General features: G+C 44.1%; 5 protein-coding genes across 6 annotated transcripts; 2 read left to right on the forward strand and 3 right to left on the reverse strand.

Moving 5' to 3' along the window:
• Nucleotides 1–629: 629 nt before the first annotated feature.
• LOC129596000 (beta-1,4-galactosyltransferase galt-1-like) lies at nt 630–4,377 on the reverse strand. Its single transcript, XM_055493149.1, has 4 exons — nt 3,369–4,377; nt 2,370–2,832; nt 1,868–1,943; nt 630–1,590 (listed from the first exon to the last, which is right to left on the reverse strand). The coding sequence occupies exons 1-3, from the start codon at nt 4,198–4,200 to the stop codon at nt 1,916–1,918; spliced, it is 1,323 nt and encodes a 440-aa protein (XP_055349124.1). The 5' UTR covers nt 4,201–4,377; the 3' UTR covers nt 630–1,590; nt 1,868–1,915.
• A 4,896-nt stretch (nt 4,378–9,273) lies between these two features.
• LOC129596027 (uncharacterized) lies at nt 9,274–10,188 on the reverse strand. Its single transcript, XM_055493181.1, has one exon. It carries the CDS (start codon nt 10,186–10,188, stop codon nt 9,274–9,276), a length of 915 nt encoding a protein of 304 aa, XP_055349156.1.
• An 845-nt stretch (nt 10,189–11,033) lies between these two features.
• LOC129595982 (electron transfer flavoprotein subunit alpha, mitochondrial-like) lies at nt 11,034–14,440 on the forward strand. Its single transcript, XM_055493119.1, has 9 exons — nt 11,034–11,312; nt 11,398–11,550; nt 11,648–11,729; nt 11,828–11,910; nt 12,248–12,458; nt 12,799–12,903; nt 13,109–13,260; nt 13,667–13,813; nt 14,147–14,440. Exons 1-9 carry the CDS (start codon nt 11,274–11,276, stop codon nt 14,177–14,179), a joined length of 1,005 nt encoding a protein of 334 aa, XP_055349094.1. The 5' UTR covers nt 11,034–11,273; the 3' UTR covers nt 14,180–14,440.
• Nucleotides 14,441–14,590: 150 nt separating this feature from the next.
• LOC129595983 (uncharacterized) lies at nt 14,591–16,166 on the forward strand. 2 transcript variants are annotated; one of them, XM_055493120.1, is made up of 2 exons: nt 14,591–14,784; nt 15,305–16,166. In XM_055493120.1, exons 1-2 carry the CDS (start codon nt 14,718–14,720, stop codon nt 16,054–16,056), a joined length of 819 nt encoding a protein of 272 aa, XP_055349095.1. In that variant the 5' UTR covers nt 14,591–14,717; the 3' UTR covers nt 16,057–16,166. The 2 variants fall into 2 exon arrangements, with proteins under 2 accessions (XP_055349095.1, XP_055349096.1); XM_055493121.1 differs by having other exon boundaries at nt 15,314–16,166.
• A 661-nt stretch (nt 16,167–16,827) lies between these two features.
• On the reverse strand, nt 16,828–19,309 carry LOC129596002 (uncharacterized). The gene is made up of 5 exons (XM_055493151.1): nt 19,114–19,309; nt 18,400–19,053; nt 18,183–18,310; nt 17,431–18,084; nt 16,828–17,347 (listed from the first exon to the last, which is right to left on the reverse strand). The coding sequence occupies exons 1-5, from the start codon at nt 19,250–19,252 to the stop codon at nt 16,988–16,990; spliced, it is 1,935 nt and encodes a 644-aa protein (XP_055349126.1). The 5' UTR covers nt 19,253–19,309; the 3' UTR covers nt 16,828–16,987.
• Between the last annotated feature and the right edge of the window lie 1,435 nt (nt 19,310–20,744).

Consider the following 20,744-nt stretch of genomic DNA (forward strand, 5'->3'; position numbering starts at 1 on the left):
TCGCATCTAGTCGTATATAAGTAGCATCATCTAATAATATCACATATCTCTAGTTAATTAGCCATAATTCGAATACTAGTAATACTCCAGTAAAAAGCCATATAAATATAAAGATACATCAGAAGCATTCTTATGACTGTGCTTTCCTGATCAGGTAGACTTTGCAGCTAAAAGAAATATCTATAATATTAGCATTATGTAGCACTATTCAGTAGAGTAGTACTAGTAGTAGTACTATTCGGTACCTAAGTGTTGTTGGGGTACAATACCGGTACCCAAGGGTACGATAAAGCACCGTCTTAAAATTTTAGCATATGAGATATTATTATTTTGCAACATTAAAACCGTGGTTGTTTTTCATTACCGCTTAGATCAAACCGCAGCTCCTGACTCCAGTCCCTTATGTTGTAGAATGCATATCTCAGCATGGTCAGCGACATAATAATGGCCAGTCCATATTTAACCCAGATTAAGACACCCTTAGCTCGGACCCGGACCTGCAAGACTTTGCACCAAGCAGATTTACTCCGGCAACCCATCCCGAAGAACGTGGGTTAACAGTTTTAGACTATAAATCACTATCCTAATGTATAATTATACATATACGTGCGAATAATACGTCATTAACCATCTACTACCTAGCAACCATAATCAAGGAAGAACTTAGCCGCTCGTTGCATCGTGATGGCCGTTCAGGCAAAGATAGGCCGGAAACGTGCGTAGGTCAGTTAACTTTAATTATGTATTATAATGTTATGCTACTTATTACAGGTACTTTAAATAAAAAAGGTATCTAACGTGCTTCATTAAGATATGACCCAATGTAAGTCAAGTTACAATAGATAAAAAGCTCGAACATAAACGCAGTAATTCGATAGGCAAAGAAGATGATATCAGTTTTTTTGTCTTACATGCGGCACGGTTTAAAACTTTAATGCACCTGAACCGATCCCAAATGGTGCTCAACACCATAACCATATTCAAAGGTCAACAGTAGAAGCGCAGTACGAGTGTTTTTGGGTCCTTGGTATCAGCAAATTGGTAACGGCAGAAGTTCCTCTCCAACACGGCATGGCTGACCAATTCTCCGGGAAGGCGCAGCCGGAAGTGCAGCAGCCTGGAACTAGATTTCGTGGGATTCGTTTTGCAATCAGACTTGGACGAAGATACCTTCGTCGCTAGAGTTCACAGTGGCGGTAGTTTCGGACGAGTCTCGGGTGTCTTGGTGCACATCGCACGCACTATTCCTTCCTTTCCTTCCTTTTCTTGGGATCGGGGTCTCGAATGGTCTTCAGCAGTTCAGCGGTATCTTGCTTACGTCTTGGCGGCTTTACCACTTAGCTCGGGGCACATTTGCGTTTACTGCTGTAATAATGCCTAACGTAATTGCGAAATAAACCTTTCGGGGAAGTAGAATCCGGAATTTTGCATCGATTCACAACTCGAGACTAAAAATGATTTCGTTGTCAGTGCAGCGGCAGCCTGATGCTCGAGATATGATGGAGAATCTGTGAACGTGAAAAGGAAGCGGCGACACCGATGTACTGGATTTGCTGGCATGAAACGGAGACCGTTCCCGGTTTGTGATCCCTGAAAAGACCGCCAACATTATATTGCATTTTGAAACAATATTTTGAATAAGTTCTTTCTTTTAATTATACTTCGCTTTTGCTAACAAAGGATACTGAATCGCATTATTCTGTGTATTCTGTAGTATATGTGCGAATGACCTTTGGTCATTTCCTTTAATATAAGGGATCGTTCAGAAACTGTAAAGGTGGCTTCCACGTTTTTATTGTTATTCTTACTATTATTTCGAACTAGATTGTACAGTATATAAAACGTTTCACGGGTCCGTTTAACACACCTGCTTTCGAGCTGCGCGCTTTCCCCAGCTACGCTTTTCGTCACGTGGCTACTTTCTCCACTTGTGCCATATATATCTGTGGAAGCCACTGTTTTAGTCAACACATTAACAACTTGTAAGTTGCCAGCTATAAGTTATAAGTTGGTAATATACGAATTCCGAATTCGTATGCTTCGGAATTCTGAAACCTTTGCTAAAGGCAAAACTTGCATATAAATAGCTATCAAGTCAAACGTCTGACCTTGCAACAATACGCAAAAAGAAGCAAGAAAGTGCAAGACAGAGAAAGCGGAGTTGTACAAAAGCTAAATAAAAAAAACAAATAAAAAAATCAGCACAGAAGGCGGAAGCAGAAAGATGTCGTTAAAACTATAAAATACTTGTCAAAAGCAGAACAGCGTTTCTAACAAAAATAGTTATACGCAAATCTTTGGGCGTTGGATCACAGTATCATCTGAAACTTTGAATAGAAAAGGAGAAAGAGCCTGGCAGTAGCACTCACTTCACTCCGCCGGTGGAGTTGAAAATACTGCGATACACCGTATTGACCGTATCTGTCAACCGTTGGAGCCGCGCTAATCCGAAGAAGCGCTCCATATCCACATCGACCAATGGCGCACCGGCCCCAATCAGGCCCTCACTGAAATGCAGCACCAGCGTCTCCTCGGTGTTGGCACCCACCAATAGACGCGTGTTGGGGCGTGACTTATGGATGAAGTGCACGCCCGCTTCCAGCACGCAGCGCGGCCGGCAGATGTACTTGGTGCGTTCGTTGATGTTCCAGATCTTGGAGTCGCGGTGTAAATGGCGTACGAGGTGCTGGCTGATGTCGCCGGGTGGGGCGGTGGCGCTGAGGGAGGTTTTGACGGCGGCGTGCCGGACAGTGACGCAGTCGCGGGATCCTTTCTGGACGATAGCGTCCAGACCGGTTCCGTGTTGAGAAATGATGTATTCATCAAAGTCCACTGGAAGAATTAAAAATATTATGTATTTTATTGTTATTTACAAATATTATTTAATTTTTATTGCACTAACTTTCGTACCCACGAAATAGTAGCGCTTATCTTTATTTTAAAAACCGATTCCGCAATTTAAAAAAAAATTTTTAGTTCGTCACATTTGACTAATATGTACATATTATTTCAGCCCAGATCCCAGCTAAATTGCAGTAACTGTGTTATAATTAGTCATTAATCGCCCTGACGCATTACAGTAACATTTATTGTTGTCTGCGTAGAAGTATGTGGAGGTAATTAAAAATTTTATTAAAGGTACTCGCATATAGCGCCGGAAGATGCTAAAGATCGGCAAGCACAAATTCTTACATTCAGCAGTATTTCACATTCGAAGACGAAGTATGGGCGCTTATAACACGCCGCGTGCAGCAAAATTAATGTGGTTACCTTTTGTGCTCAAGCGAAAAAAAAATTTTCATCTTTATTCAAAGATAAAAAATTGAATATGTACAAACTATATAAGCGCATCTCGGATTTTTACATACCAACAACAACGTAATCGAAATATCGGTAAGCCTTCATCATACACTCGTTGACGGCCGCCAGCTGACCGTTATAATGCATCTTCCGCTCAATCTCCACCGGTATCGTCCAGTTCCCCACCTCCACCAACTCTCGATCTTCATAATACCGCAACACCCTCAGCACTTCCGCCGTCACATTAGAAAAAAACGGACTCGTATAATACACCGGGATAAAAAACTTGGACACCCCCATAATCCGGTAATACTCCACCCACTCCACAATACGTTCCGGACGGACATCCTGCCCGAAAATAACCGGACCACACATCGCCATGCTCAGCGCCGGCGGATCCACGGCGGGAGGCGGGGCCACGTCGAGCTCCACGGATCCGGAGACACTCCGCATCTGACACTGTAGGGTCATCCGAATGGTCCGCGTAAAATCGGCGTACTGCCGGACATCGCACGTCAGAGTGGCGGCGGTGTACGGCTCACCGTGGTGTTCGGGATAATCTGCTAACAGCGCCGGGAAGGTCCCATACGGACACACACAACTACAGCTAATCGCTGCATGAATACCCGGGTCTTTGCGGTTGACAATGGCGATGACCTTAATAACGTAGCCGTTGAGATTCTCCGCGGGAAGCGCGTAGGTTGCGGAGTGCACGTACAGTTGGGATGGGATAGCGGGTTGCCAGTACACCGCATTCGGGATGGTTTTGTTGCGTGGTAACGCGGTTGGATCATAGAATTCCAGCAACGGTAGTTTTTGCGTGGGGACAAACAGGAAGATGGATAGGAGACATATCGCGCTGAAAAGTAGGAAGATTTTGAGCAACGCGGAACACGACATATTCCTGGCGGTTCGCGGCGATCGTAGCGCGGTGCATAGTGTGTGATAATAATATTCAAGTCAACATAATGGAGTTAACGTTGGATGTACCGGCGCTTCGTAGACGGAGTCACTCGATTAGATTGAACGGTTAAACGCTTATCTTATGTCAATATTCGTAACAGCGATGAGACAAGCGTTTAATTGCTGGTTTTATGGACGCCATGCGTACGGGTTTGATAAAAGTGGTGCGGAATTTAAAACGATACGCTCCATGCACACACATTGTACAGTATAATGTGAGCAGTGTTCCGGGTAAAGAACATAACGGGAGTATGATGCACGTGTATTATTAACCATGAGTGTTAATGCATGTGGATGGAATATTAGCGCAGCGGTGTCGCCGATATTTATTTGCATAATGTATCATGTACGTATGTTTATTTGTACATACATCTGTATTGTACTCCGTATGTTACGCGTACAGACAGTATGTGGTTGTTGCCGGATGCGAGTCAGTTCCACTGGTTTTATTTTTAACTTTTCGGTGGATATCGTATAATTACAGCAATTTACAGCCGAACTGTCCTGTTCCTCTCGAGGCCAATATGCATTTTGTGTACAGCAGTTGCAGTTGCTTGAAATTTGCATTTTGTTATGACGGACGAAGTTCTGGCTTTGACGACCCGCAGACGCCAGGTTTCTAGTGGGCAGCGTCGTCATATTAGAATCAGTAATCACTGCGGTTAACCGGTTTCACCAGCAAACTTATCGGTTTCAACACAGCATCATTGGAATTTACTGCGCTATCGGTGCGGTTTTTACTATGGCAGATGTTAGTTTCTCCAATTCACCAGGACAAGCATCGGTCACATAATTAATAACACATCTGTTCATTGTAGAGATATATTTATGTGTGCAAATTTTGTATACAAGTGCGTAATTTAGTAACGACCGCATACGTAAACGCAAAGGTTTAATTTGCATCGAGCAGCTGAATGACGGTAATAAAATTAGTATGGCATGTTTTGAGCCGGTGCAGCAACTACCAGATGCATCACAATCCCGCTCACTGGTCAGTCAACAACAAAAAAAACATACATGCATAGAATGTACGGGCAATTTTCGTTTTGCGCATTGACACTCCACCCAAGGAAATGGTTTTTGTGACAGCACTGTTGCTGATGGAAAGCGAACATTGTATCCTGATTGAAATCATGAGATACGAAACCGCAAAGCTGCGTTAATTACATCGAATTTCGGAAGTCGATAGTATACCGGTAACAACAACAATGACGCCATTTCCTGCAACAGGCGGCAAAACCGATAGGTCATAATAATAATTATATGAACGCAACTTACCAGGCATCATATTCTTCAAAATTCGTTTGGTAGTAATTTAAATCAAAACATGAACGAGAGCCGAGCTTAAACGACAAATGCCGACAGTCTGTTAGTGTGACCAGAAGTATATACCGTAGTTGCCGAAATTGTTATGAAATGCACTATTAATAAAGTTTGTTTTTAGGTTCTTTTATTTTTACAATACTATGTGGAAAACAAGTGCTCATTTACCAAAACACTAATTACACTAAATCAGATTAAAAGAACTTCACAATTATGGGATCCTTATTAAACGAGTTGTATATTATACTCGGCCATGCAATTTCCTTAATATTACGCAATACTGTATGTGCAGCGGATTGGCAGTTACTGTTGTACAAGGTCTGTGCTCTGCCCAAATTTCTACGCCGGTGCACCATCACAGTAGCGGCTTGAGATATCAGAAACAAATAATTATTATTTTGCCGTATCTATATGTAGTTACAAAACTATCAGTAACGTACTGCGTATGTCGCTGCTGAATTTCACAATTTTCCCATAACCATTCTTCTGATCGTTCATGCATTATAATACTATGGTGATGATAGAAAGCAGGTGTTAACTAATGACGCAGTGCATCGGCCACGTACGTCTTGAGTCATCGGCAGTCAACGATTTCGTTAAATGTACTTATTATGTATTCATCACTATTCCACATGATCGGCGAAACGTTTTGAAATTTTAATTCGAAACCGGTATTTAAGTGCGCACCGATACGTCGTGTTTCCGCATGCTTAACCACGTTGTAATCTGAGCCAAGAATAAGATATATGTGGGTGGATTTATCCAGGAATCCCAAACGGGTTATTTAATCTGAAAACTGTTACTGGTTTAATGTATAACGATGCTGTTGTGTGGTGTTCGAATGCTTCCTAAGCAGGGGATCATTTGCCCTTGGCGATTGTATTTAAAAAGGTCACACCTGCAAAACTTATAACTATTTACGATCTGCCTGAGGGGCAGGCTGGTGTTCTAGCGCTGATTTGTTAAGCGATCGCTTCGTATGAAACCCATCGCAAGGTTTTTCGTACACCTACGCTGTGTGTTCATTCCAGTCGCATGTCTCAGTTGTCCATGTTGCGGTACGGTACCTGATCTATAGCTACTCGTAATCTGATTCTACAGCACCCTGATCCACCGGGAGCATATTGGAATCAGTTATCTTTTGTTAACAGACGCTTTAAGTTTTTAACCAATGTGCAGAAACGTTGATTTAGTGTCCACGACGTTCTGCTGATTGCTTTCCCTAATCCGTTGTACTCTGTAGCAGTGAATAAATATTTGAACTGCTCTTGTACATGTATATCTGATTTGATTGTGTGTACCTATTTGACACATGGATTGTACATAAAATTTTGACAGTTTGTTGTAGAAGTTTCTGTTCAGAAGACGGTTGCATTACATACGAAATACGAATCTCTCGCGTAATTCTGGCTGGTTCTTGCTTTTGCAATTTACGGTTTATTTATCTTTAAAACTATATAATTATAAATTAACATTGCAAAATGCCTTCTGAAATAAACGTTACCGGGATATCGACAAATATCGTCAATGCAACGAACTACACAACTTTTTCGTCCCCAGTTGCTAATGGAATACAATGGTCATTCACGCCGATTTTCTCCTGTGCCTTTTTAATCGCAGTGACCTTAACCAATTTGCCGGTTCTGGTCCAGCTGATACGAAAGCGCGAGCTGCGAACGGCATCGTTCAATGTGTACTTGATGCATCTCTTATCAATTAACATTCTTCACACAATCTCCCGGAATTCGGTGGATATGTTGACCTATGGACGATGGTCATTTACTCCGTAAGCACTTTGCGCCGATGGTTATTTCTGCCGGCAATTTTGTGGTAGTAGAGTAGTGGTTAGTCATATATATATGCCATCGTATAAGTTAAGGGCATTTACATTATTAATGATCTTCGCGAAATTCGGTAAAATTAAGCTGATAACATTTCCGGGAAATCATTCTTCGTTATTTTTTCAGGAGCGTGCATTATCAAATGTGCACCCTACGCATCTACTGCAATTACACCCTGGGCGCCGGTATCCTGCTGACCCACGTCCTCATCACATGCAACCGCATCTGGGCCGTGACCTTTCCCGCATCCTACCGCCTGCATCACACCACCAAGACCGCGCTGCTCATCTGTTTTCTAGGATGGGTGTATATCCACGCCCTTCTTCTCCCAGGAATCATCCAGGACGCTCTGTACTACCGGCGCCCCACGGATCTCCTGCGCTGCACCATCAATAACGCTGCCCAACCCATCTGGGCCAAAGTGTCCCACGTCCTGGGCTACCTGCTGCCTATTCCGCTGATGAGTGTGTCGCTCCCGTATATCTCCTACAGAGTGCTAGTGCGGAAGCGACAGCGGGTGGCCAATACCTCCGCCACGTCAACGGGACACAGTATGGGAGCGAAAAGGTCATGGCGCGTACGCAATGTGCGGCCGCTGGTGGTGCTGACCATGCTGACGTGCTCGGTATTGTGTACGTGGCTGCCGGGCAGGGTGGGCAATGCGCTGGGATTGTTCAATGGGTATAGTAATGATATGTTTACGCAGATTGCGTATTTTTTATTTGCCGCACAGGTGCTGATTGATCCGTTGATTCTTTTGGCGGCATTTAAGGAGCTACGGTGTTCTTGTTAATTTCGGGGAGAATTATATATATTACTGCAACATGAACGGATTCGTCATGTTGTATGCCCGATTTTTGACGTGTTCTGTGTACCTGGCGAAACTCCGTCACCGATAAATTTGGTCTCCACACTCAATTATACTAGCGCATAATACGAGCGCGTACATAGTTATACTACGGGCAGTGAATACAGAAGAACATAATATTGATATCCGGAAAATGTACAGGAAAAATACGAACCCCACTGGAACTGTACATAGAAGACGTGCAGAGTGCAATTTTGAAAGTAGTTTTGTTTATTTTGTTACATGAAATGTCGGTTGCTGTAATCGCAACCGATATTTCTAAATGTTTTCACGGTCCACCGTGCAAGTACCGGGAGTCAGGGACAAAGAAAATATGAATTATTGCTCAAATTCAACAGAATTTAGACCCTCTATCTGCAACAAAAGTGGTTAGAGCATATTAAGAAAATACGAAATTATAGACATTATAGGCAGTGGTGGAATATGGGAAACTGCATCTACAGTACAGATGCTCTGAACAATTCTTATTTGTAGCAATAACTTATACCGAGGCCGTGGCTTTAGTTTTCGTTTTTAACTAGCTTACAGTCATTTAATCACCTTTAAAAGAAATGTGAACGTCAACACGTATAACACGGTATTAGACCATTTTAATTTGATTGGCGGTACAAAAGTCACAATTTTTCTATCAAAGTAAAGGTACAGAAGTATGCAGCCGACAATTTAAAAACGGGATGTTGTGGGCACGTCTAATGAGCTGAATGATTAGGATTAGGTAAACGTCAAGGATAGCATTTCCGGTTCGCTCTGTGTGCGGATTGTTCAAAGTGCACAATTAACGTAAGGGCAAAATAATGCGCCGACCCGTCACGGGCAATCAAAACGTCTGCATAAATTTAATTAAACTTTCTTGAACCCCATGTACATTAGCAGCTCTGAGCTTTCATTACAGTCAGAAATAGAGAAACAGCCAACAACACCGTGATTCCAGCAGTCTATTTTCTACCCGGCAAAATTTCCACGACAGCCGCAGCATAATCAAGCAAAATAGTACTGTAGATAGAACCACCGGTCACCGAAATACGGCTGCGGCGTGACCAGATGCACCGTCTCGGGATACCGCCGCGCAACGGCGTTCATCACGTTCTGCTCCTTCCCCGCATTGACCCCTCTCGTCAACAAAACTCTCTGCGTCTCATAATACTTTTCGATCCACTGCCGCCACGCATGCGGATATCCTCCAGCAATCCCCGCCCCCACATGATCAGCCGTGATATCCTCCCACCAATCAGAAGCATTGGCGACAAACGGATAAACCAATAGCAGCGTCAGCTTGTCTTTCGGCGCTAGTGACTGCACCGAATCAATGCTGGGGAACGAGCGCTGCGGATACAGCAGACTGCGATCACGAAACGATCCGATATCCACCCAGAGAAAATATTCGGACTGGAAGACGTTCTCCTCCATGGCTTCGAGAACAAATCGCCACTTCTGATTCCAGATGACGTAGTTCTCCGCGGAATGAGCTGTGTCGCGGTTTTCGTTATCGCGCAATTTCTGATACACTGTCATGTTGCTGTACTCTTCTAACTCTTCCAATTCCCGCACGATGAAACGGGTGCGATCGCGGAGGAAGGATCGGCGTTTGCTGACGATGATGTCGAGCATGGTGTGGTGCGTGAAAATGTAGAGGTGGCAGGGGATGTGGTTGAGAAAGTTGTCCATCCACGCAAGGTATTCGCTGTAGGCGTGACGGGATGGGAGGTAGTAGTACGCGGTGACGACCGTGATGGGCGATCGAGGGTAGGTGCGGTTGCGGGTAAGCAGCGCGCTCTGATCGGGGGAAGCGAAGCGGGAGGCGTCATCGCGGAGGATAAAATAAAGGAGGAGGACGATGACAGCGGCGGACAAGCCGGGTCGGAGGTATCGCTGGAGGAGACGGTGTCGTGACATAACGGACAGGGAATCGGCATATTTCTCGGGAAATCCAAACTGAACTTAGTATGCTGCAGCGGATTAAGCGTGATCAGACAGTAACAGGAAAAGTGGAAAACGATGATATCTTCGATGCGCTAAACTTCCTCCACCCGGAACAACACCGGAGACGCGTTAACACACATATGTTTCCACTGCAGGTACTGTAATTGATTACAGAAAATGCAACGCAGGAACTACGGTAGGTCGGGTAAGAATTCGTAGGATAACTTCACAAGGCATCATGTTCACCACGTAGGAGATACAGTTATGGTAGATTGTTTATCCGAGATCATGAATCATAATGTTCGAATTCTTGAATTATGGTCTATCGTTACAAAGGCAAAAGGAATATTGCAGTGGTTTTATAAAATTCATTATTCAAAAGTTCAAAACAAACTCAAAAGAGAAACTCAGAAACGTTTTCGAAAGAAAATAGCGATATAAGTATGAAGTACGTATTCGAAAACTCTCTCACGCACAGTGAATACGGTACGGCGGTACGCACTAGCACAAGCGGTTGCTGGAGTGCGCAGGTTTAGCGAGAGGGGGCGGAAGTGCGTTGCACCCTTACAGAAGATGCATTTCTTTTTGGGTATCCTAGACAATTTCTGAATTATAAAGCTAGAGATGAAGGACGCAAAACCCTATTCTAGTCCATTTCTTGATTTGGATGATTGCTTGGAATTAATATGAACTGAACAAAATTAATGCTTATATCTTGAGAGTTGGTGCTTGGCACCCGCAACCATCCTCCGCTCTCCACGCTCTCAGCCAGCAATCTCAGAGACTGCACTCGCAGTCTAGCTCACATCTGATTTGGTGTTTGATTGGATTTTCTAGAATTGATTTTTCCAGATTTCTCATTTCCTAGTCAGCTGCAGAACGTCACCTTGTACGAAAGTTTATTTGAGCAGAATTTTGGAGTTCACGAATAATTCCGTTGGTTTGGATTTAAGTTCATTATTCATCGTAGCGCGCGATCGAGGCTACTTTGTGGATCGTTGAGTGATTTTGAACAGATCTGATTCTTCCGGAATTTTCACGATTCCCCCTGCATTAAAATGCTATCACGCTCCGGGGGATTATTGCAAGCGTTCCAGGTGACATTCCCTGATTTTTCTGATGCACAATGTCGGTGATCACTGCGGAATCGCTTGCTAATGCGAAATTGTTGTGTGGTTGCAGCGTACGCCCGCGTTCCAGCGCTTCGCCAGTTCCCTGGTGATCGCCGCCCACAACAACGAACGTCTCCTGCCCATCACGCTCAACACCATCTCCGCCGCGCAGGACATCGGGGACGATGTGTCCTGTATTATCCTCGGCAGTAAATGCTCCAAAGTACGCTTTTGCGTCACAAAACTGCAGATTTTTGCTTGGGAAATCGTGGCGAACCCTTTGGGTATTTTTAACGGGTTCTGGTTGATGGCAATTGCAGGCTGTCGAAGAACTGAGCAAAGTTAATGGGTTGAAGAGGATTCTGGCAGCGGATGATGAGGCTTTTCTGGGATTTTTACCCGGTAGGTTGCATTAATTGTAGAATTAAGGTCGACCAAAATAAATTGTTTTCCATTTTTTTGACATTTTGGATTTTTTAAATTTTTTTTTCTGGTTGCAGAACGCGTTGCCCCGGCCATCGTGGCCGCACAGAAGCAGTTTAATTTCTCACATATTCTTGCCGGTGCTGATGCTTTAGGAAAGGTAAGGCTGAAACGTTATTGAATTTTTTCTTAACTTTTTTTATATAATTTTTGAGTTTTTTCTTCTTTCTAATTTTTGGAATTTTTAAACATTCACTAGTCGATTTAACATCTTTTTTATTTTGTCGTTCAGAAATTTTTGTTGTCCTGGCGTCTGAGTTGTAGTTAATCAAAAAAAAATTTAAAATGAGTAATTTTTGAAATGTTTTCGTTTAGCCTGAAAAACAGACTGTTTTTTTCTGGTTTTTATTGGATTTATTCGTTGTAAAATGTGTATAAAATTGCTAGAAATAATTGTCGTACAGCTTAATGTACAAATGAGGGGTTTGTGCCTGTAGGGCTTAATTCCCCGCGTGGCCGCCCTGCTGGACGTGCAGCCGGTGTCGGACGTGACGGACATCAAGGATCCGGACACCTTCGTGCGGCCCATCTACGCCGGCAACGCCATCCTCACCGTCAAGTCGCTGGAGAAGATCAAGGCGCTGACCGTGCGTCCCACCGCCTTCGAGCCGGCGGAAACCGGCGGCGGCTCGGCTAAAGCGGAATCAGGTGAGCAGTGATCGACACCGAATATTGTTAGTGTTGGTGTAAATGCTGTTTTTCGCTGGCATCTTTGCATCTGCATTCGCTGCTGGTTTGTTTTCTCGATGGCTATAACGTTCGTCAATAAACATATTTGAATTAAGTTTCGCTGATTGCGTGGTACAAGCCTAAAAAATAATGATGCGATTTGGAGAATATCACTCTTGTGTAGTTTGTCTACTGTGTTTAAACATACGTATTTATTTGGATATTGATTGCATAATTAATTCTCAATTACGAATCTATGGAGAATCCATCGGGACGTTTTTTGTTTTACTTGATCGATTTGTTGTTTCAATGTTTACAGTGGAAGTACCGGACTTTGATAAAGACATATCCGAATTCGTGGAGCAGAAACTGACAAAAAGCGATCGTCCCGAGCTAACCGCAGCTAAAATTGTCATTTCCGGTGGTGAGTATCTGATACATTTTATAAAGTACAGCGACGAGGTTTTTGATCTGGAATAAGCGGTTAATTTATGTGCCGGTCCTGGCCGGTTTTTCTGCAGTACCGGTAGAGAATAGTGTGACATGCTGAATTTTGTTGAATTTGTTGTACAGGTCGTTTTCTGCAGTACCGGTAGCGTCCAGTGTGACGTGTTGAATTTGTTGTACAGGTCGTGGCATGAAAAATGGGGAGAATTTTAAAATGCTGTACGAACTGGCCGACAAACTGGGCGCCGCGGTGGGTGCGTCGCGAGCGGCGGTCGACGCGGGATTCGTGCCCAATGACATGCAGATTGGACAGACCGGGAAAATAGTTGCGCCGGTAAGAGCTGACTAGCTTTAAATTATTTCGAATTACAGTTGGAAAATTTCTACAAAATACAGCCAAATTGTGGTAGCCGGGCTTTGTCCTGAATTTAGGATTTTGAAATATTGATGTAATGTTGGCTTTTTTCCGTCCATCTTCGGGTATTCATGCCGTCTTTGGGTATTTATAGCTAGAATGTCTGGTGAACATTACTATGTACAAGAATTCTAGGGAAGAGATCTTAAGACATATGTTTTAAATTTCTATGCAGGCTTCCGCTATAATTATTGATATGAGATCGTTTAAAATGTTGGTTCGTTCATGTGATACGTTAAGAGTTTATGCTAGGTTATGTTATATACGTTAGAGTAACAGGGTTATTTGTTTATTTCTGGGGCAACATTATCGTTTTTTCTACCAGGAACTGTACATTGCGGTGGGCATTTCCGGGGCCATCCAGCATTTGGCCGGCATGAAGGACAGCAAGACCATCGTGGCCATCAATAAGGATCCCGAAGCACCCATCTTCCAAGTGGCCGATTTCGGCTTGGTGGAGGATCTTTTTAAGGTGGGTTTGCGGCTAAGTTAGTAGCAACGAACGTCCTTTGGGGCTGAATAATATTCTAGTTTCTGCAGTTATAATTTTTATTGGGTTAAATGAGGAATATTTGCGCGTTGTACACTTGTCCTGATTTGCTGTAATTGTAGTACAGTAACTATTGCTCTTATTAACGTATACGCTCTTATTTGATTTGATTTATTAACGCAGCGAACGCATGTCTGAGAAGTAACTGAAAATAATTGTATTTTTTTATGAATTCTGAAATTTGTTGATATTTTATCGGTTAGAAAACCAGCCAGCAGGGAACCTGTAAATAATACCGTTGTTTTTCTGTTGCAGGCAATTCCGGAGATGACAAAATTAATGAAATAAACAGAAATGCCGGAGTGACTGGGAAATTTGGAGTATAATTTTACAAACGCACTCAGTATAAATTAATTAATTTCATCCAACGGTTGCTTGCTCATTGGGGCTGGAAATACAGCAGTTGTCTGGCATATAAATTTTATTAATAATTTTGTTGGAGTTTACTGGCAGCGGTGTTTTGGCTGTGGTTGGTTATTGTTTTGCCGGCTGAATGTTGGCCGTGAACATCGGTCTGTCATGTTTCTCATAATTGGCCGGATTACGAAACCAAAATAAGATGAGAACGCCGCGAAGAAGTCAGTGCCGCGTGAAGATATCAGTGTGGTGTTAAGTAATCCCGCATTAAAAATGCCGTGCATTTGCCAACCCGGCATCGTAATATTACGGGTATACGGAGCGACAATCAGCGGAGTGATCCGCATCCGGCTAATAATAAGGTATATTATCGCTAGGAAAATGTATGTTGCCGGTCAATCGTTGCGTTTGAATTTATGTGCGGGCAGTTTTTGAATTCTGGAGGATTTAGTTTATAAAACCGGTGAAAATGAGTGTCATAATCGGGACTGTGATTCTTGTCCTGGCAGTTGTATCTCTATCCCACGGATCTCCATGTAAGTGTAACAACAAGAACGATTTCACTTAATTTTCAGCGAAGAGTTGATGTGCAATTTGCAACGCAGCAATTTGGACGAAATCAACAACTGATGCTCCATTAATACATGGGATAAATACGAGTACTATCATAATCATATACAATAGATGGAAAATTAAATTAACTCTGTAATTGCTGATATATGTAAGTAAAGTGTGTAAGAAAAAATGGAATAGCCTGAGAATAAAATGCGTGGATGTGTATTCTTCTGCTAATCTTTGGTTGACAGCTAGTTATGTGTTCGTTTTGACGAAGTATAATATACGACTACTACACCTGGTACCGGTATTTATAACCAATTACGCGTCTATATAACTGAAATTTTAAAAAAAGTAATTTTGTAAACGCAGAAATCAAACATTAATGTGCTCGGTAAAGCTTCGTACGAGTATCGAATTTACTGTAATACAAATTTGCTTGTCGTTAATGCACAGTACGGAAATTATCACGATAAGCATTTTTTTATTATATATTGGCAGATACTTTAGGCGATCTCGCAGAGTATGATTACGGAAACTTCGGGCCGCTTCTTCAGTTTTCTCCATACGGCGGTTATGGTCCGGGCATGGGGTATGGTGGTGGACCTGGTTATACCGACTACGGCTACTACGGCTACGGGAGCGTATACCCGGAATTCGGGAGCGGATATTACGGTGGTGGACACGGGTATCCCGGCGGTTACGGAGGCGGTGGCTATTACGGTGGGGGCTTGGCTCCAGGTTACGGAAACGGATACTATGGCATGGGCGGTTATGGTGGCTATGGAGGCTACGGCGATGGCGGTTTCTATGGTAACGGCCTGGGTTACGGCGGTAACGGCATCGGTTACGGTGGTAGCGGTATTGGATACGGTGGTGGATATTATCCGAGCGGTGGGTATGGGTACGGTGGAGGTCCGGGTTATATTCGGCAGCCGGTCGGGGCGTTAGGCGGTCCGGTAGCGGGCGGTTTTGGTGGACCGGTTACTTCGGGTTTCGGTGTGCCGGTAACCACTGGATTGGCGGGACCGGTTGCCAGTCCCGTGTCGCCGGGATTCGGTTCATCGGGATTCGGAAGTTCCGCGAACGCCCTGGGAGGTGGAACGATTGCGAACGGGAATATCGGGTCGTCCAATACGGTGTTGACACAGGGCGGATTATTTGATAGTTTATTAGGATTCGCTAATAGTCAGACGCATGCGACGGGAAGCGGTGGGAATATCTTTTCCGTTGCCACATCCAAAGGCAAATGAATTTAACCACAAATCGTGTTAGATGTTTACTTTCATTTTTATATATTTTTGTGCTGCTGGATCAACCAAATACGAACGCAGATAGTGGTGAATAAAAAACACTACGTCAACCAACCACTACGTTTTTGCGTTATGGTAATACTGGTAATCAAGTTAATATAAGCACCCGGTATCGCTACCTACTTTGTACCCCAAGCGTAATATGGTATCGAAAGTTGGTATTTCGGCAACTTCTAAGCCGTCCCTAGTGGAGTGGGTTACACACCCGTACCACGATGAAAGCAAGTTTGATGGTCCGTCGGTGACCGTCGGCAATCTTAGGAAATTACTCCAAACCAATTATGCAACTTCAAAAAAACGGTTTTCCAAAAACACATAGTTTTAATCAGCTGAAAAGTCGTCAAGGGAAGAGAAAGTGTAAGGGCAAAAATCGTATCAGAATTCAGAACTTCCAGACATTGTCAAATGTCTATTAAAAGCCACATTAGAACTGGACAACCCGAACAATTACGAACACATTCAGATGTTTCCGCATCAACTACAGACTACAGTATCACCAATAAGATGCCCTTTCTGCACTGCAAATCTGTTCTGTACGGCTGCACTATTTTCAGTGCAAGATCGTTATTTAATAGTACGCACTACGCAGGTGCTCGGTGACTCACTTATAGTATGTACATATAGTTTCATTTAGAACAGCGGCAACGCAATGGCCGCCAGCATATTTTATTTTTTATTTACTGAGCGATGCACGTCGTTGAACTTATTGAGAAATCAAAAGTCTTTTATTGTTATACCGTAATCGGTAATCCATCTGATTAAAGTAAGAAACTTATCAGATCGCTCATCGAATAGCTTTAGATTAAGAAAACCACGACAAAGAGAACGAAGAAATCGGCTCTGAGAATTGATCATTATAATTGCCACATGATTATTGTGTGGTACCACAGGCTAAGTAAAGACTGATCTGTATGGTACTCTTGCCGCCCGTCGAATCCACAGCGGTAATAATAGCGTTACGGTAGGCATTAATATCATTGGCGGCGGCGGCGGCCGGTGCCGTGGTGGCACCAGTATTAGCGTTGAGACCACCAAGGGTGCTGGAACTTGTGTCCAGGGGAATTTGTCCATCGACGGCGGCAGTTGGTATATTGGGCGAAGGCGCAAGGGCGCTTAAAACCAGAATGCCGTCGCTGGTAATCGCAAAACGTTCCCCAGGTGTAGCGGCCGCCCCTCCGAACCTCTCGCTCCACACGTAGTATTCGATGTTACCGCCTTCGGGATCCGTTGCCTGCCAACGGGAAGTTACGATTAAAACAACGAGAATGGATGGGTTGGCGATTTTAACTTAAACCTTAACGTTCATAATTGTACCTGCACTTGTCCAATGACGTTAGTACCAGCGAGCTGTGCCGCTCCACCATCTCCAATATTACCGCCCGTCGCGAAGCCGCAGTTAACGAAGACCTTATTAACGAGAGGAGTGACCGCGGCGGCGTTGAGGGCTCCCCGTTGTCCAAAGATAGCGTTATACTGTACTATGTATGGCGTAAAGAGGTTCGGTGCATTCGAGTATGATGGCGATGACGTCGGATTGGGATTATTATTTTGTACGACTTGGATATTATTGTTCGGTGCGGTACCGCCTAGTGTGCGGGTCAATGTAGAGGCCAGTTGGGCTGCGGGCCCGTATTGGAAGACACTGACGGTCGTGAACTGGGGCGCGCAGTTCAGGTTCAGTGTTACCGGCAAGCCGGCCACGGTGGTGGACACACCATTCTGCGTGCTCTGGATGTTGACGGTGATCTGCTGGTTGATCTGCCCCGATAGAGGTAGGCCCTGATAGGTGAACTCCAGGACGTATTGGCAGGTGGTGCCCGCTCCTCCGGCGTATGTTGCCAAGAGGCCGGTGCTAGCCTGTATGGCTATAGGGTTGGCGTATTTGGTTAAACGGGCGCCTAAACCGGTTACGGTTGGAGTGATTGTGGGTTGGGCGTTGGAGTTGGGATCGCATTGCAGACCGTTGACCTATTGCAACTTGCAAGTGTTATCGGTAGTAAGTATTGTTAACCTCTGTACGTTGAAACTTTCGTGCACTTGTACGATTTTCTCAATTGAAGGCTTACCACAAAAGCACCAACTTGATATGCGTTGCCGGTAGTAGTCACTGTCGCGGAGCTGCTGGCACACTGTATAGTTCGTTGCAGCACAGTGGGATTGGGCGTTAAACTGATGCCGGACGTAGAGGCGTAAGCTGAAAATTCGGCACAATTGCAGGACTAACGTTTTGATGGCAGAAAGCGGTTTTCAGTAACAATATCTGATTTTGTAGCCCATACTTACGATCAACGCATTGCGGTGTCGGTCCATAACCAGATGGAGGACAACCGTACATGATCTTAAGTGTATTGCAATCTTGCAGGCTCAGTCGTGCCAATTGCCCCACTTGTGTACCGCTGGGAATGGTGAAGACGGGTGTACTGGTGCCCGCATACCGCGATCCGGTAATCATGGTGATGGAGTTGTAGTCAAAAGGTGTTCTGGTAATGGCCACGCTGGTATTGTACCGGTTGGTATCGGCAAAAATATTGTACTGCTGCAGGGTCGTTGAGACCAGGCTGTTGCGGTCAACCAGGGTGGGAAAGGTCATGTACGCGGCGCGATCGTCGCGCAGGAATTCGCTGCGGAGACCCATCGCGTTGACCAGGATGCGCATGGCGTCGCGCTGATTGTCCAGGCAACCGCCGATGGTGGGGCCGGTCTGTGAGCCGAACATGATGGCTACTTGACCGTTGACACCACCAGCGGCGGTGTAGCCGGGGAAGGTAGTACAGATGTTGGCCGTCGTTGTTGAGCCGGTGTAGCGGTTCTGCAGAACCAGATTGGGCTGACCGGCATTAACGTTCTGGTTGTAGATCGTGAAGTTGACGCAGTAGCCCAAATCCAGGGAAATCTGGTTCATAGCATTCTGGAGCACGGGATACTCGGGATACGCGTCTGAAATCAAGTGCTTTAGAATCACCGCAACAGGCAAAATGGTTAATGGTTAGCGCATACTGGTAATTCCGGTGGTCCGAACTGGGATGATATTGTTGGGCCAGCGGTCGTATCCGGTTACCGGATTGACTTGCACTCCCGCAAATGAGCCATGAAGGTTTCCCAGAGCATACAGCAGCACCAATCCCAGTACAGCCATTGTGAAGTGAATAAACCGGAGCAACAGAAGACTTGAAGCCGAATGAACTTGATAATGCGCTTTGTCGCCAGGCGTATTTATATAGTAATATAGGAAAACTGGATGACATTTTGTTAAACTTGATGGCTTTGCTGATAGAATCGAATTCAAAGCATGTGTTTGGACATCAATATTCGCTGGCCGGGCGCCACTGAAACTCCATACACAAGTGAAGCAATTATGCAATCCTGCCAAAACATTGAAACCCGAAAATCTCCGGCTTAGTTGATCAGTTGCTAATGAGAAAAACTGACGCACTTGAGCGAAGCAGTGAAGTGGTCGTAAATGTCAAGTGCATCCGTTAGCATACAGCTGACGATTAACCGTGAAATCAAAAATACATATTTTGTCGATCTGCAGGTGTATGAAATCAATTGTTGATGAATCGTACATAACTTTTTCAGTTCATCATTAGCTGCATTAATTCAGGCTTGCGATATCGTTTCCACACAGTTTTTACCGGTTCATAGACGGAGTTTACATCTCTTACTGAACAAAGTGTCATAACTTAGAGAAACAGTTCAAGGTTTCTTCCAGTTTCGTTCTTACCTGAAGGGTGACACGGTGACACCGCACCTTTTTGCAGCAACGGATATTATTAATTAAGCGAAACAACTTAATTGGCATCCGCTGCAATGGTTAAATTCCCCCACTGCCCATGCTTATGTATTTCTTTCTTTCTCTGTCGACTGTCCATGTGTTGTATGTATTTGTATTTGACTATTTGATACAGTGTCGCTATTTCTGTAATAGTGCTTTATGTAATTTTTAATTTTTAATGTAATTTTTAAATTTTTTCGACCTTCTATGGTTGGGAGTTTTTAAACCTTTCGCTTCGAAATTCGCACTACTTCGAAATTCGCACTTGTTTGTTTCATGTCCTTTTTAACCAGATCAGTATTTCAGTAAATGAGTGCTTCTATACCACAGGCCTGAAAGCCGTTTTGGCCCGCAACACCTAATTGCTGGAATACGCAAATTAGTGATATGCAAAATTTGTTTGAGCGCGTTGGGGTGCACCGAAACGCACATTGTTATCCGATTTCTTGAATTTTGAAGACGATTCTGAACCAAAACGAGCTCTTTTGCATTTTTTTTCAAGGTTTAAAATAAAATAGTTAAAAATTTTACGAGTATAAACCGATCATGATGGCTGATCTTGTGTTGGCACTAAAGGTCACGTCATGTGCATCTGATCAAGGAGTTAGGAGGGGTAATGAAGATGGGAGGTCTTCGGCTGCGCATGTTAGGGAAAAACGCCTGGAGTGTCAAGTAAGCCAGCAAGCAAGCGATAAGATGGAATGGCGTCAACACCGGTGCCCAGTAGAATACAGTCGTTTAGGACAACTGTAGATAATCCGTTTTTCGGAAGGGAATTCCGCGGTGCCATAGGCTAAAATCTGTCCACGGTCTTCTTGAGACAGTATATCTCTCCCGTAGCTGTAATGGCAGT

This window comes from Paramacrobiotus metropolitanus, unplaced genomic scaffold, assembly GCF_019649055.1.
Source record: "Paramacrobiotus metropolitanus isolate TYO unplaced genomic scaffold, Prichtersi_v1.0 Parri_scaffold0000085, whole genome shotgun sequence".
In the NCBI taxonomy this organism is placed as follows: Eukaryota; Metazoa; Tardigrada; class Eutardigrada; order Parachela; family Macrobiotidae; genus Paramacrobiotus; species Paramacrobiotus metropolitanus.